General features: G+C 36.5%; 2 protein-coding genes across 2 annotated transcripts; one reads left to right on the forward strand and one right to left on the reverse strand.

The window, feature by feature from the left end:
• Positions 1-6,143: 6,143 nt before the first annotated feature.
• Positions 6,144-7,079, reverse strand: LOC113175298 (olfactory receptor 5L1-like). The gene has a single exon (XM_026379573.2). The coding sequence runs from the start codon at positions 7,077-7,079 to the stop codon at positions 6,144-6,146; it is 936 nt and encodes a 311-aa protein (XP_026235358.2).
• Positions 7,080-16,461: 9,382 nt separating this feature from the next.
• On the forward strand, positions 16,462-17,394 carry LOC113175333 (olfactory receptor 5W2-like). The gene has a single exon (XM_026379605.2). It carries the CDS (start codon positions 16,462-16,464, stop codon positions 17,392-17,394), a length of 933 nt encoding a protein of 310 aa, XP_026235390.2.

The following is a 17,394-nucleotide window of genomic DNA, read 5'->3' on the forward strand; positions in this document are numbered from 1 at the left end:
TTCCCCTCAAGAGTCCCTAACTACTAAAACAACAACAAAGACCTGAAGTAATAATCACAGTGTTACCGCTGTTGACCGGTGACGAGTTCTTGCTCCCCGATGTTGAAGAATAACACCAAAGAAGCACGCCGAGGCAAGGTCAGAGTAGAGATTAGAAATTTATTAAAGGACAGAAGAAAAGACTTCTTCCGGAGGAAGAAGGGGACCCAGAAGGTGGAATCCGTGGAAGTGCAGTTGTCTCCCCTTTTTATAGTTCTTTCAGTGATGGAATGTAGGTTGGAAGGCCCGAGGGGTGGGACACAGGTGGACATAATTATCATCTTTTGGGATGGGATTATCACTTCTCTGAGATGGGCTATCTCCAGATCTGTTGGGGCTGTTGGTTAATACTTCTTCCAGGTGGACTTTGGCCTAGGGCCTTTTCGGAACTTCATTAACATTCCATGAGTTGTCCTGTTTTCCCTGAGTCATTCCCAGCATGGCCTCCATTTTAGATTTCACTCGGTATTAGACCCGATTTACCTAACTACACTGACTACCTAACTTTAAATCTGGCTTCAACAGGACCAGATGGGTTATTCTCTGACAATAAACCATTGCTTGACTCAGCATTATGTCTCTTGTGGGTGTTTGTGCCAGCTACCCTAACATGAAGTTTTTTCTGTTTTCCTTCAAATCTAACTTGGATTAAAACTTCTTATTCTACCAATTTGACTTTGAATACTTTGGGAACAGTGAGCACTATTGTTACTAAAAACTCACTTCTTGTCTCTGATGCCAATTTGATACTGAGGACTTTGCTGAGAAAAAGGAATAAGGTTTATTGTTTTGCTAGCACTGGGGACTGACTACTGCCCAAGAGACATTTCTTCCCTTATTTAATTATTCTTCAACACACCCACTGCAGGAAGGATCTATCTGCTAGAGGATTATTATGGGGAGCCACCTCAGAAAACATTCTAAGTCTGAATTCAAACAAGAGAGAGCTTTATTTACCTGGCCAGGGACTGTCTCTCACACATACAGACTGGTGCTCTGTGGTAGAACAGCAGTTTCCTGGCCTGTGCCTTGGGAATTTAAGGATGAAAAAAAAAAAAATACAACTCAGGGGCTTTTTTCAGCATCATGAAAACAAGCAAGTTACAAAAGCTAAAAAAAAAAAAGGCAGTTAGCTTTATCGCATTTCCATTCTGAACAAGTGTTAGACCACCATATCCTGAGTTTCAGCTGAGCAGGGGGGATAATCTATTTTAAAATTATGTAGACCCATAAATGTACTCAAACCCAGGATGTAGCTCACCATGACCACCACTGTATCCTGAGTTGGGTACATTCTGTGGGGTACAAAGTACAGTAAAACATTTTTTTAAGAAGACAGCTTTCATTTCTGTTTCTCAGAAGTGGGTCATGCAGTTCTCTCTTCACAGAAGCAGTAACAGAAAAACTAAGATGCAGTCTAGAACAGCTAAGATGGAGTCCCTATGGCCACACTTTTTTTTCATATACCCACAGTGACTCCATTCCTGCTATCCCAGTACTGGTAACTTAGTTGATGCTTCAGTTGTCTCAATTACTCATCATCTCACTACTGATCTCTATAAGCCTTATGTCTACATGATCAAGCTACTACAATTGTTCACAACTACATTGATTTAACCTTGTCTATATCTATATTAACCTACCAGCCTATATTTATAACTATACTGGCCTACTGACTTATACTTATCACCTTACACTGTGCTATATCTTATTTCCTGTAGCTTAAATCCTATGTCTTACAGTTACATGATTATCCTGCTATTACTTATGCTTACGCCTGATGAACTTATGCTCTATGCTTATTTCTAACTTATTATTAGGAAAGTTTAACATTATTCATCTCATAGTACTTATTTTTATTATCCTATTCTATCTTATCTTATTCCTATAATTTTTTTATAGGTTTGATTTTTTTTAAGGAGAGAGAGAGAGAGAATATGAATCTTTTTTTTTTTTTTTTTGTAGATGGACACAACACAATGCCTTTATTTTTGTGTGGTGCTGAAAATCGAACCTGGGTCCCGCCTGTGCTAAGCGAGCGCTCTACTGCTGAGCCACAATCCCAGCCCAATTCCTATAATCTTCAACCTATGTCTATGACTTATTGATTATATTGATCAGTTCACATCACAACAGCATCTAAGAAATGAATATCTAACACACCATCTGGGTGCCGAGGAATCGCCTACCAGAGCACACCTGGAATGCAAACCTTGAAAATTTTTCTTTTAAATCCCCCTATTTCTCCTGATGGGCAGAATCTCAGCCTCTGATATGGGAGTCCCCTGTGTTTTTCCTTTGTTAGCAAAGCAATAAAACTCCTTTTCTCTTTTTCTCAAAATCATGTCTTCATTATTAAGTTGGCATGAATTGGCATTTGGGACAAGCACTGAGCTTTTGGTAACACACTCATATACTCTCTAGACCAGTGGCACTCCACTGGGGCAAGGGAACTGTAGGAAATGTGGTAGGAAATGTGGCAATGTCTGCAAAGATTCCTTGCTTGTCATAAATGTGTGCACTGCTAAGTCCTTGCATCTGATAAGTAGGGGTCAGGGATTCTGCTAATCATCCCATCAAACATAGGACCAATTCCCACAGCATGAAATGATCTGGTCCAAAATGTCAGTAGTATCGATATAGAGAATCACTATTCTCTTTGGAGAAGAAAATTTTGTGAAAGAAATTTCTCTTTCATTAGTCTTCACATTCAAAGTCTCACAAGAGATAAATAAAATCTCATTCCAGTTTAAACATTTGAAAATCCACTGAGTGCTAACTGTCCATCACAAGCAGAACATAAGTCATTCTTTCAGTCAGTGTGTATTTATATATGACACAATCATATAGTAAATACCATTGCATTGTATACTTGGAATTTGTTTAATGTGCATGTACTCTTTTCACCATAGAAAAAGAAAGAAGAGAAAAAGAAAAAGAAAAAAGGAAAAGAAAAATATTGGTAACTGTGAGGTAAAGAATTATGAATTATCTCCACTATAGTGATTACTTTGTTTTCTGTGTATACATCACATTATCAAGTTATATGCCTTAAAGAATCTTTAATTGTCAATTTTACCTTGATCTCCATAAATAATTTTTTTCAGAAAAGACAAAACAAACCAAAAAAAATGTAGCTGTCTTTTCCAGGGATACTAAAAATTTTTAAATAGATAACAAATGACCCTCAAACTCAAACATTTTTTTTTTTTTTTGTCAAGAATCAGTTAGAGTGCATTTTGGGGGCGAGTTCTTTGCAGGCATTATTGTTGTCAATGTTGTGGTTGCTATTATTATTCTTATTATAATCGTTATCATTGTTATTATTGTAGTATTTAAGTCCAAAATAGCAGTCTGAAGCTACCAGCTTATTTGCAGGTTATATGTGAGAGAAGTTAGGTTGAGTTTAAGCATCTTGCTCAAAATCATTCACTAGGAATCATAACATCGTCACAGGTGTTTGATCTTATGTCAAGTGTTCCTCTCAATTCACTAAAGTAACAAAGATCCATGTTCCATTTAAATGAGTGACTTATGTAAATAGAGACAAAAAGAAGTAGCAATGCAATCTTAAGAGAATAAGAAAACAAATGAAGTATTAGTGTAGAAACAAGGAAAGTTAATTATGACTTAGCCTTTAAAAGATGTACATGTTAACCTTGAAGACAACTGTCGGAGATATCAGGTTATATAATCCTGGAACCTATAATTGCTACTGTGGGAAGGCATTCTCGCACTTGATTGGGCACCTCCCTGATTGGGTGTGAGGCGTTCTGTGGCGGAACTAATCCCCACCCTCTCCAGGTGCGAGAACCTGTCCTTGTGGGGGTGTGACTGACCATTGACCCTGAGACCAACACTGACCCTGACCTTGGAATGCTGTCCCCCTCGACCTTCATTGGATGGAATTTTCCCCAGAATTTCTTGTTCCCCAATAAAAGGCCACTCCCTGGCGTGTCCTACCTCTCTCTCTCCTGCTAGTCCTGAGTAAGCCTTGCTGCCCCACCGGGTGGTTCCAGGCAAGAGCCAGAGGGAGCGCCGTCTCAGACCTGGTCAAAGAAAAAGGTAATTGAGTCTTGTGTGTTTATTTTGATCTCACTAGTTAACTTCTATGCTACGAACCTCTTGTATGAAGCCAGCATGCTGGTCATGCAGCTGATGCTACCTTGTTTGGAGAAAGGTTATTTGCAGAAGTGATTAGATGAAGGATCCTGACAGGAATGAGACTGGGACTGATCAGGGGGTAAAATGGCAGACAAACTCTCGGGCCTTCATTTATAATTTGTTTTAACCATCTTTTTCTACTTCCCCACTCACACTATGTGGAAGTTTTCTTTTCTTATCCCCCTGTTCATAATGAAAATAACCATAAACATCAGATAGAGTAGGACCATGCTAAGATATCCAGGAGTCTTTTCCACAGGAAAGAAATTCCTTAAAGGAATTATCATAAAAATACTAGACTCTTCCTGACCCAGAAACTGAATAAAATGCTAGTCCATCTTTTGGTTTGTGGGCAATGTTGATGACTCTCTCAATAAGGGCTGTCTGGTTCATCTGGAAGTGAAGCCCCTTATCTTCTTCTTTTTTTTTTTTTTTTTCTTTTCTAGATTAGAGCTTTGTCTATATATTCATGCTCACTTGACCTGGTTTTCATATTCAACAACATTTTCTCAAATGTTCCCATCTCTGTCTCTGTTATCAGGGAGTCTATCCTGGATTACTTTCAGGTTTGGGGGGGTACTGTAAATGCAATCTCACTCAATCTTAATCTTGCGGTTAAGAGAGAAGCAACACACACACACACACACACACACACACACACACACACGGGAGAAGATACAATGATGATGGAGCTGAGAGACGTTTGAAGGTGTTTGCATGGTTGAATGAACTCTCATGGAATGTCTGCTGCCACCAGAAGCTGAAAGAGCAAGGTGTAGATTCTCTTCTAGAACTTCTTGATACACTTTGATTTTGGCATAGAATACAAATTTCAGATTTCTGACTTACAGAATTGTTATAAAATAAAAATCCACAGTTTTAAACCATCAAGTTTGTGGTCATTATTTTCAGAATCCATAGGAAATTAACACAATGGGCTTAAGATAGTGTTTATATTTAGAAAAGGTAATGAATGAAAGGCATCATTTCCTGCAGATATAAATAATAAAAACATTAACATGGATGTGGAGATCTTAAGAAAGTAGGGCATCAAACACATAACTAAATTGTTTAATCAGGAATAATTACATGAAAATAAAAACATGAAAGTAAAAATGAAGCAATAAAATATGATAAGATAATAATATACTAGTTTATTCATGTTATATTATGTATAATGGTAAGAATTTAAGAGAATATTTAATTTTCATGAATATTTTGTCATAAATGTAGAGAATCTCATGTCTCGTTTGCAGATGAGAAAGTTTACAAAGGTTCCAAAATTATAATCTCTCCATATAAAAAGTAATAAAATGAAAATTACTGAAAATATTATCCAGAAATACATAACAGCACAGTGGAAACTAATAGCATATTATGAAAAAAAGCATAGATGATTAAATAAATGTATTTTTCCCTCTAGTAAAAGTGAAGTAAATTTAGTGAAAATGTTTATATGTATCAAGGATGATGAAAAAACATTTCTATATGCACTTTGTTGGAAAAACATTGTACCTATCTCAGACGCTAAAATTGGGAATAATTATAGTACCTTACAAACCCAATTAAACCAGTTGGAGATTGAAGAAGAGAAGTGAAGGTAGAAGATTCAGGTAAACAATAATTAAATAGTATAGCACATGACTTAACATACAGACAAGTGGTCCACCTGAAAGCACATATAATCCCCTGGTGCCTAAAATATTTCCCTGTTTGACATTTCCCCACATTCATTCACACATAACTCCCCTTGAAGTTTCCTTATGCAACCCTGAAATCTATATAAGGAAATAATTCTTCAAAAGTAATTGAATCCCATCACCTTTTTTAAAAATATTATTTTTAGTTGTTGATAGAACTTCATTTTTACTTACTTATGTGTGGTACTGAGAATCAAACACAGTGCCTCACACATGCTAGGCAAGCACACCACCACTGAGCTATAACCCCAGCCCAGATCCTATTACCTTTTTGAGAGCTTCTTTCACATCCTTGTTCCTCAGGCTGTAGATCAGGGGATTCAGCATGGGGATCACTACAGTGTAGAACACTGTGGCCACTTTGTCAGCATCCCGACTGTGGCCTAGACTGGGCTGGCAATAAATGAACAGGATTGTTCCATGGAAGACAACTAAGACTGTGAGGTGGGAGGCACAGGTGGAAAAGGCTTTGTGCCTCCCTTCTGCAGAGCGCATCTTCAGGATGGTGATGAGAATGAACAGGTAGGAGGTGAGGATGATCACGATGGTAATGACCTCATTCACAGTGGGCACAATTAATGCCATGAGTTCATTAACAGACACATCAGAGCAAGCAAGAGAAAGGATAGGTGGTAGATCACAAAAGAAATGATCAACCACATTTGATGTATAGGTTGGGATTTCAAGAGCTAAACTCAAGTGAATCAGAGAACATACCATTCCACAGAGGTAGCAACTGGAAACAAGGCCCATACGAAGCTTCTGAGACATGGTAACCATATAAAGGAGAGGGTTGCAGATGGCCAAAAAGCGGTCATAAGCCATAACTGCCAAGAGAAAGACCTCAGTGACCACACATGTACAAAAGAAGTAGAATTGCACGAAGCACCCTAGGAAAGAGATGGCTTTGTCCTGGCTGAAGATGTTGGCCAACATCTTTGGCACGATTGTTGTGGAATAGCAAAAATCTACAAAGGACAAGTGGCTGAGGAAAAAGTACATGGGCGTGTCAAGTCGGGAGCTCAGCTGAATCAGGGCAATCATGCCCAGGTTGGCCAACACGGTGACTCCATAGATGAGAAGGAACATCAGAGGGAGAAGGACTCTCAACTCCGGGACATCTGATAATCCAAGGAGAATGAATTCTGTCATGATGGAGCAGTTTTTCCCCACCATCGCTCCCTGAGTGGGGTTGGGAAGATATTCTGTTTTGTATTTTTTTCTGGAGAGAGAATAAAAGGGAAAAAAAAGTCTATATTATCATCAGAAAAATTTAATGTATATATACACAAACACACACACACATACATATACATTCATATATATATATATATATATATATATATATATATATATATATCATTGATCTCAGAACATTTATGAAGAAAACAAAACTTAACTACCAAGTAATTTAAAAGTTAAGTATCTTAGTGAATATTACTGATTTAAATTAATTTATTCATCAGGAACACTTGATATTTATTTACACCTTTTTCTACCAGAGTAGGTTCAGGTGATCTATTAAGTTATGTAACTTCATGGACTTTGAAATATATTTTATGTTTCATCTTTAAACTACATAGAAATTAAACCCTGTTCCCTATAATACTTGGTTAGTTGCATCTAAGCAGAATCACAGACAACATGACCTTGTGTAAAATACACTCTTTTTTGGTTTGATTTGTCATAACATTACTTTTTTAAGTGAGGTGATTTACAGCTACTATATAAAAACATGACAAATTTGATGAATTACAGGAAGATAGGTCATTTAAGTACAGAAATGTAGAATGAATAAACAATAAAAGGAACCCTGAAAATCATAGGAACTTTACTTACAAAATTGACAATTATTTCATTAATTAAGGTTCAATATTGCTGATGACTCCTAAAGATGAATACCTATGTGAACTTACCTGGAAATAACTAGGCAATATGCATCTGAAGTCTTAATCCAGAAAATAAGAAAAGATAAGTCATTGTTTTATTTAGAAGTACTATTATTATTAGAAATTATTTAGGTCTATTAAAAGGAGAGACACAGAGAGAGACACAGACAGAGATAAGACAAAGTCTACCATTCCCTATTCTATCTTTTATACTTTTGATGCTTGATGCTACACAGGAAATCATTCCCATCAACTGCCTCTCAAAACTAAAAGCCAAACACATTGTATAAATTAATGCACAGAGAAACAGTTCACATAAACAGTCTATAAATATAAGAGAGATGAGGTTGACATATTTAAATTATCTTTTATCAGAAAATATTCTAATTTCCTTCTTCAAATAACCAGAATCTAGTTTTGACTAGCACACTTGAAGTACCAGCTTTTCTTCCTTGATACTGAGGATGGTAAGTGAATAGTATAAGGTTAGAGATTTATACTATACTTAACCCTCTGGGAAATGGGTCTCTTAAGTAAAACAGTTATTAATGCCTATGCTTTAACAAAATACAAATGGCATAAAAGTCATGTGATGTAAGCTATGAAATATAATTAATCTCTGTGGAATTGGCTGAGTATTTCATTAAACTACTTTAAATGAAGATGTAACTGTTTAATACCAAACATGTCTCTTTTCAGAATTCATAGTTCTATGTGGAATTGTATAACTGCATATCAAATATATGACTAGAGTTTATGCTTCCATTCTGAAGGCACAGGTATATTTCTTATAAACATCCGCTTTCTCATAATATTATACAAATCCCATACTTTCCAGTGGGTGGAGTGCTTTAAGTCATACAAAATTTCCTTCAAAACAGTAGAAAGATAATGAACCTACTAATAAGAAAATTCTAATTGACAATCACACCATGTATCTGAAGCTATTCTAAGTCAGGAGATACAAGTATTACCATTCTGGTGTCTGGTTTTGCACTTCATAGCTGTGCATGAAGAAAGCACAAGACCAGAGCCAGTGTAGAGACTGCATTCTCCCTAGTGGCTGTCCAATGCTGGAAGGCATCCAAGTGAATGCTGCGAGGTGTGCTGCCCTTCACCCATGATAAGGACAAGCAAGGCACCTGTTCTACTTGTCTTTGTGTATCACTGGATGTCCATTTGGGTTTTCAAGGTGTACATGATGCAAAAGCTGTTTCAGATAAATATATTGAGATATTTTCAACTCCTGTACAGTATATTTCTAAACTTGATCTGCTGAAGATTGCACACAAAACTATGGAGACAGTTTGTTTCTCTACTCAAGCACCTATTTTACTTTTCACATTTTAAAAAAGGAAAGTTTACATCAACTCAGAGTAGGGTAAATTATCACCTTGACTAAAATTCTGAAGGCCAAAATAAAATGCGCAGGCGATAACCTGAAATATTATATCAGGGCTAATTTTTACACCTTCTTTGTATATACCATAAACTCATCTAATAATTTTTTTACCTTTTTCCAGTTATTACATTTCTTACTACTGGCATCTAGTGTTCAGAAGCTAGGGGTGCAGCTCAGCATCCTCTAATTCAATTTACAGGAAGTAGTGGCCCCCAAGAAAAACTGTCTCATGTAAAACATCAATAGCTTTAAGAACGACAAGCCCTACTATCTGTGTCATGATTCTTTCTTTTAATATTTTCTATTTTACTTTTTTAAAACTTTTCCTGGATGAGAAGTGTGTGTGTGAGTGTGTGTGTGTGTGTGTGTGTGTGTGTGTGTGTGTGTTTTCTTTCTGCTTGTCTCTGACCTGTTATTGTTCATTTTGGACACTTTTGTTTTTTTTATTCCTTTTTGTTTTTGAATAATTTCAGAAAAAAAAATTAGCCGCATTCCTACATATATTTCCTCTGCCCTGACCTCTTTATCTTGAAGGAAAACCCCATTATTTCTAATTATAGTTATTTTGATTTCTTGGTGTTACTTACTGCACTGTCTTCAGGTGTGGTGTTTACTCTTTTTCATTTGGGGTATACTATGTTGATATGCCTTTAATTTCATTAAAATTCTGCTCAGTTATGTTGGACCTACTATTGTTCTTCTTTAATATATTTTTTCTTACTTTTTTTAAGTTTAATTTCTAGCTATAGTTTTCATGACTTTTTTGAAGTTCACTATATACGCCTGCATACATGTTTCATTGCTCACCTGTTTCATTATTGCATATAGAAATCATGACTATTTTAGATTGTTTGTCATATAGCTCTAATATCTATGTTGTATGTAAATCTGGGTCTTTTAACATTTTTACAATAAATTATTATTTCTTAATTTCTTGTATACCTTATAATTTTGATTAAGAACAGATACTGGTAGCTCAATATAAAAGTATGTACTTGATGCCCTATCTACTTGGGATGCTGAGGTGGGAGTGTCTCTTGAGCCCAACAGTTTGAGACCAACCTTGACAACATAATGAGAGCCCAATTAAAACAAATAAAAAAATTTAAAAAAAAGAAAAAACTGAAAGAAAGGAAAGAAGAAAGAAAGGCTAGAAAGAAGGAAGAATAGATACTGTTTTGGGGATACTAAGTTGTTATTTCTGTCTGATGATTTATTCCTTCTTTTTCCCAGTGTTAAGTATCAGGATTGAGCTGGGCCTCTTCTTAGTTGACACGGTGATTCTCTCAGTTGTATGTATCAATTTGACATGAGTATAGGCATCTTGCTTGGAACTGCTGACTTGTTCATCAGGTAACCCTGGCATGCATTTTAACAATAAAAAATGATTGAGATATTCAGCAGAACATTCAGTGATAATCACTGAAGTCTTGGACTTTCCTTAACTTATGTTTAATATATTAATAGTAATTTTTGATTTTTTTTTGAGGAAGCCCAGCTACACTCTGGTTGGCAGTAGATCACATTTGTCTAGTTTAGCATATGAACCTTTTTGTCCTACCATGGAGAGTGACTTCTGCCACCCAAGACATGCTCTGTCTTTAAGTACCTAATAAGTTGGATTGGACTCTGTGCAATTTTATGTTTAACTGCCTCTTTCATCAATCTTTCTGCACCTTCCACCATTTATGGCTGGTTCTTACACACCAGATTTAATTTTTATGAAATAATGAATGAGCTAGCACGGAGCTTAAAAAACTGATGAAAGAGAAGGAACCTTCCATAGGGGAAATCCTGAGCATCCACTTATGTATATGTGGAGTGGGAGAATTAAATGCCTGATCCAGGAAGCCTGCCATAGTAGTACAGGAACACTCTATGTTTGGAGAGCAGCAGGGATGATACTCTGTCATTGTTGACAGAAATTTGTCTAAACTAATGTGGTAAGGAAGGGCTGTAATTTGCTGCCATTATTGAATGGCCATTGTTGAAGTCTGTACATTTCATTACTGATGCAAAACTGATTACAGAGGCAAGAACAAAATGGATGGAGGAGAAATTACAGCTACAAACAGATGTACATTGTTCCACATTCCTTCTGGCCTCCAAGTTGAAAGAACAGAATTCTAGTTTGGAGATGTTAACCTGTGGATTTGTCAGGCTAGGAGGGAAAATGATAGAAGTAACAAGTGAAAGCAAGTGTCTAGTGACCTGAGTGAGATGGAAAGAAATGGAATTCTTAGGAGCAGGAAAGTGTGGACTGGGAAGATTGTCTGTCTTATGAACCAAACTTTTCATCTCAACAGTGGTTGTAATGGAAGACAAAAGCTCAGACAGAAGAGAGGTCACAGCCTGCAACAACCACCATGTAAGAAACCTTACTCCTTCAGTAGCAATCATCCATAGAATTGTTAGACTCTGCAAAATTGTGCAATATCTTACTAATGAGAGTCTGCCTGCCTGAATAGTAAGTACAATCACAAGTCAGGAGAAGATATCATGAGGGAAAATATCTATGAATGATTCTTGCTTTATTAAAAAAGCCTATGTGTTTCCATCTCTATAACAATTTGTGATTTATCTCCTAATGTTTTGAAATAGTGCATTCTGTACATGGTTATTGTATTTTGTTTTTCTTTCAACTATGCATTGTGACCCTAAATTCCCAAATGATGGTACTATCACCCTCCAGGGTGATAAATTCATGAGTACAGGGTACTCCACAATGGGAGTAGTGCCTTCATCAAACAAGCCTAGAGATCTCCCTGGACCATTCTGCCATGCGAAGACACAGAAAACAGTTATATCTGAACAGAAAAGGGGTGTCCCCAGACACTGAATCTTAGACTTCTATCTTAGACTTCTGCTGCAGTCTGGCTGGGCACAAAATAACCAAGCCACCACAAAAACTCGTAGATTCCAACAGCAACTCTTTATTCCCGAACTCTCACCGGCACTTTACACGCATGTTCTGGGAAAATCCTACACCTCCACTGGGCTCTGCATCCCAAAATACTCTCTGAATCCTGGGAGAACTCAAAGGGAACTCAAGGAGCAGGTGCCTGAGGCAGCAGGATACGCCCTATTCCCAGGAAGATCCACCTTAAACCTGGAACCCCCTAAACCCAGATCCACCCTGGTCCTTGAGCAGGGTCACCTTTCTCAAACATTCATGCAATGTCACTGCAAATGACCTGGGTCCAAGGCAAGCCCATTTTCACAATGGAGAGTCCTCCCTCTAAGCAACATGGGATAGGCTGACAAGGAAATTGCCATGCGTCATTCCTACTTCGCTATGGCTCTCAGCAGACTTCTATCCTCTAGAACTCTAAAAAATAAATTTTTGTAGTTTACATAACAACAGTTCTATGGTATTTGGTTATACCAGCTCAAGTTGAACAATAAAATGGTGAAAACATTATTTGAAATATTCTGAAATTTAGGCAAAAGGGATGAATGTGGCTTGCCAGTAACCTGATGGTAAAATTTTTCTATCCAACTAACCCATCTCTTTCTCAGACATTCACTTTAATTGTCATCTTTAAAGATCAATTCAAGCTTCATATCAGCTCCTATCATTAGATACAGTGACTGTGAAATAAGAGAAATTAAAGACTTATGAAAGGATGACCAAAAGTATCATAAACTGGTTTGATATTGAAATTCACCTCCCTGAAATTGATGAGTTTCAAAATGTATTATGTGAAACTATTATTATTGGATTCATAACCAAAACAGAAGTTTGAGCAGATGGTTCACATTGGCTCATTTTTATCCATTTTATTCTTTTTAATTTGTTTTAATTAGTTACTCATGAGAGTAGAATGCATTTTGACACATCACACAAAGATGGAGTATAATTTCTCATTCTTCTGGTTGTACATGCTGTAGAGTTATGGGTCATGAAGTCATGAAATCACATATTTACATAAGTTAATAATGCCCAATACTTTCAAACTTGGGATTCTAAGAATCTGTGGAACACTGTATCAAAGGCATGGATCCATTACAGTCTGTCTAGTCCAGTCCTCATTCTTCTCTTCTTTTCTTGACCTCTCTTAAGCACATCCTTCTTTCATGTCAATCAATGACTGATGGCAAATATTGTTGAAACAAGTACAGTATTGGTTATTGGGTTGACAGGGTTAATGGTATAATTTTTTTCTGTGCTCACCCTTAATGCTGTAACTGTTAAATAAGAATGCAAAAGATATGGCATAATCTAATACATAATCTATTTCAATCTTCTTTTACAAAAAAGAAAGATAATCTAGATTATTTATAATGTTCTTTCCACATACCACATTCTGTCACTATGAATTATGATTCTATTCCATGTAATCCCATGTGGTGTTTAAAAACAATTGGTCACTTCATTGTTTTACAGAAAGATCAAGAACTGCAGAGCACATCAAAATAAGGGGGTAGACAAGTTCTTGACAATCTAGCCTACCAGTATCCTGGCTCCAATTGTTGTATAGTATCTGAGATCAGGAGAGGACAGGTGACTGAGAAAACATAGTAATGTGTGAAATTGAGAATCCAGTCCAATAAAATTACCATTACTTGGTTTGCAGTAAGATAAAGGAGATCAACAATGAGAAATGTGCCACATAGAGTCTTTTTAATCCCAGGTTTCTTGAGAATTCCCAAGAAGAGGAATTTACTCATGGAAAACCAAATTCCCCTTCATTTTTACTTATTCCTCTGAAACTCTAAAGACATGATCTACAAATTTCTATACTGAAGTTTTAAATTTTCTTGATAATTGCAAAACTATTTCATTATGTGATATTCTTTATTTTCAGAAAATGGCTGGCTTACTCAGCTTTTTGTTATGGTAATTACACAGCAGAGGTAATTAACATTAAGGGGAAGATTTTACTTTAGCTCATGGTTTGGAGTTTTTAATTCCATAGTCAATTGGCCCCTTTGTTTTGGGCCTGTGGAGAAGCAACATTTTGTGGTGGGAATGAGAGTCAAAGGAATCTGCTCACCTCATGGCAGATAAGAAGCCATAAAGTCAAGAAAAAAGAAGAGCTAGGGTCCCAATGTCCCAATAAATTGCTCTTCTTATATTACTGGAAGGAGGCCCCAGCTCTTAAAGGATCCAGTACTTCCCAATAGCACCATGGACTGAAGACCAAGTCTTTGCACATGGGCCTTGGAGGATGCTTACCCCAGCCACCAAAAGCACCAATAAAATTGAATATCCACTAATATTACATGCCTATGAAATTCTGAATTTGAGTAAGAAGTCAGTTAATCTGAAAATGTTTCAAAGTGTTTGACCTTCTGAAATTCATACTATCTACTTGGCATAATCACTACTCTTCTGTCTAATGGGAAAAGAGAAAGAGAGAGAAAGAGAGAGAGAAAGAGAGAGAGAGAGAGAGAGAGAGAGAGAGAGAAAGTAAAATCTTTCTGTACAGACATAAACACACATTTATACCTCCGATTTCCGTACAAAAAAATAAATAAATGTATGTCTCTACCCAAAGACATACATAAGAATATTCACAATAACATTTATGGTTATAGTAAAAAAGAAAACAATTCAATTCCTACCAAGAATGCAGCGTTTAAAAAAAATAGTATATTTGTGTAAAGGAATATTTGACAATAATGAGAATAGCCTTACATGCAGCCTGACATACGAAGTAATCAAATGAAGTTAAAGACAAGGATCTTAAACAGATTGAAAGAGGGAGAACATTCATTGGTGGCTGTACAGGATAGATTAGTGTGCACAAAAAATATACTGTCAGTACGTATACTAAATAATAGTATGCAAAACTTATTTTGAAAAAATAATAAATCTTGGTGGTTTTTTATGAAAACATCATACCACCATGTATTATTTAAAAAAGAGTATTATTGCACCTGTGAACTAAGTTAGCAGAAATAAACCTTGAAACATACTCATGGCTGGTTGTTGAATATCTAGAGCCTAACATTAAAATGTTTTAAAACACACATGTACTGATTCATTACTCATGCAAATATCTGTGCTAATGACTGTGCTAATGAAATGAGATATACAAACATGAGAAAGGACCAGTGTGCAGTGGAGACCATGCATTGAAATGAGGGCAGTTGGTGTGGACGTGAGGAGGAATCAGACAATGATTAATGAAAGAAGGAGCCTGTGGATTACCATATGTCTAAACTGTAGTTCAGGAGGTGGTCTGAGAAATGAAGAAGCAAGAGGACAATGAAAGGGACCCAGAAGCCACCAAGTAGGGAATGCATTTCAGTTTCAGTACATGTCTGGTTTCACCAACAGCCAGTATGGTTATGAGAGCCATGAAGGAGACTGTTAAATAAGTCCTTGTCCATTTCTGACACAGTAAATTTGTGACAAGGGAAAAGAATTAAAAGTTCAGTCTTTGCTGAATTTGTTTCGGTATTCTCAGGAGAAAATACTCACACAAGAGTATTTGTAATAAGCGGTTATAGGAAGAAGTAATTAATCTAATTAATCATGTTTGAATAAAACAAAGAAGTGATGGCAGTGGCTTAGGAGATTTAACTCCCTACAGTCACTATGTGGAAATAAAATGTAATCCACTTATCATTCAGGCAACAGAGATAAGTACAGACAGACTTTTTCACCTTGGGTAAGTCTCTGAGTGGATATGCTTAAGAGTAATAGAAAAATATGACTTGATTTTTCAATGAGGAATCATGTCTTGACAGATGTGTAAGTGACTAGTTTCATACTTTCATTCTCAAGTAAGTAAACCCCTCAGTGTAAAGACCAATGATGATTTTCCTGATAGACCTGTGTAAGTTTGACTGACTTCATTTGTTATTTGAATAAGGGCTATAGAACTTTCACTTGTTCATATTTTAGAAGTCCTCTCATTTACAAAATCATTCTTCAAGGAATGTGGTACATAGTTTCTTCTACTTTTATTCAAATATTAATAGAAGCAACACATTGCAAATGCCAGTGTATGCCAACTACCAGTCATTATGCTAAGTCTAAAGTCAAAGACTCAGAAATTATATATAAATTTGGAAGCAAAGACAATCAAGTTCTTCTGTTAGCCCTTTTAAAGTTTTTTTTTTTTAATATGTTAACGCTTCCTATCAGTGACACTTGTGTTTGTGTAGGCTATTTTCTGAGGTCAAGGAACACAATGTTCGAAAATAAATTAGGTTATGCCTTATAATAACATTTTCATGTATGCATAAAAAGGAATCCCTAATTTATCATTCCCTTATTGACTTTTATAAAAGATTATTACAAGAACCAAGAAGAATGGACAGTGGAAATTGTTCAACATTAAGTTATTTTTCTCTTTTGGGAATCACCAATAACCCTCAGATGAAAGTGATCCTATTCCCTGCGTTTCTAATTGTTTATCTCATTATTCTCCTTGCAAATCTTGGAATGATCATTTTAATTAGAGTGGACCCCCAGCTTCACACACCAATGTACTTTTTCCTCAGCCACCTCTCTTTCTGTGACCTCTGCTATTCCACAGCAGTTGGACCCAAGATGCTGGTTGACATATTTGCCAAGAACAAATCAATTTCTTTCCTTGGTTGTGCTCTGCAGTTCTTGACCTACTGTACCTTTGAAGATTCTGAGTGTGTGCTGCTGGCAGTGATGGCCTTTGATAGGTATAAGGCCATCAGCAACCCCTTGCACTATGCAGTAGAAATGTCCACTAAGGTGTGTTCACTGCTCATGGCTGGGGTGTACTTTATAGGCCTGGCAGATGCTTTGATACATACAACATTAACATTCCACTTATGTTTCTGTGGGTCTAAGGAGATTAATCACTTCTTCTGTGATGTCCAGCCTCTCCTGTTACTCTCTTGCTCTGACACACAAGTCAATGAGTTAGTGATATTCACCATTTTTGGTTTCATTGAACTGAGTACCATTTGTGGAGTCCTGGTCTCTTATGGCTACATCATCTCATCAGTCTTAAAGATCCACTCTGCTGAAGGGAGGCTCAAAGCTTTCTCTACCTGTGACTCCCACTTAACTGTAGTTGTAATTTTCCAGGGCACTATGCTTTTCACGAATTTTCAACCAAGTTCTGCCTACTCTCTAGATGAAGACAAAATGACCTCACTGTTCTACACCCTTGTGACTCCCATGCTGAATCCTCTGATTTATAGCCTATGGAACAAAGATGTGAAAGATAGCATAAAAAAACTGAAAAATAAAATTTTCTTTTAA

The sequence above is a fragment of the Urocitellus parryii genome, chromosome 4, assembly GCF_045843805.1.
Source record: "Urocitellus parryii isolate mUroPar1 chromosome 4, mUroPar1.hap1, whole genome shotgun sequence".
NCBI classification, from domain to species: Eukaryota; Metazoa; Chordata; class Mammalia; order Rodentia; family Sciuridae; genus Urocitellus; species Urocitellus parryii.

Excerpts from the sequence above, each read along its gene's own strand:
- LOC113175298 (XM_026379573.2), bottom strand. The coding sequence starts at position 7,079 with ATGGTGGGGAAAAACTGCTCCATCATGACAGAATTCATTCTCCTTGGA.
- LOC113175333 (XM_026379605.2), top strand. The coding sequence starts at position 16,462 with ATGGACAGTGGAAATTGTTCAACATTAAGTTATTTTTCTCTTTTGGGA.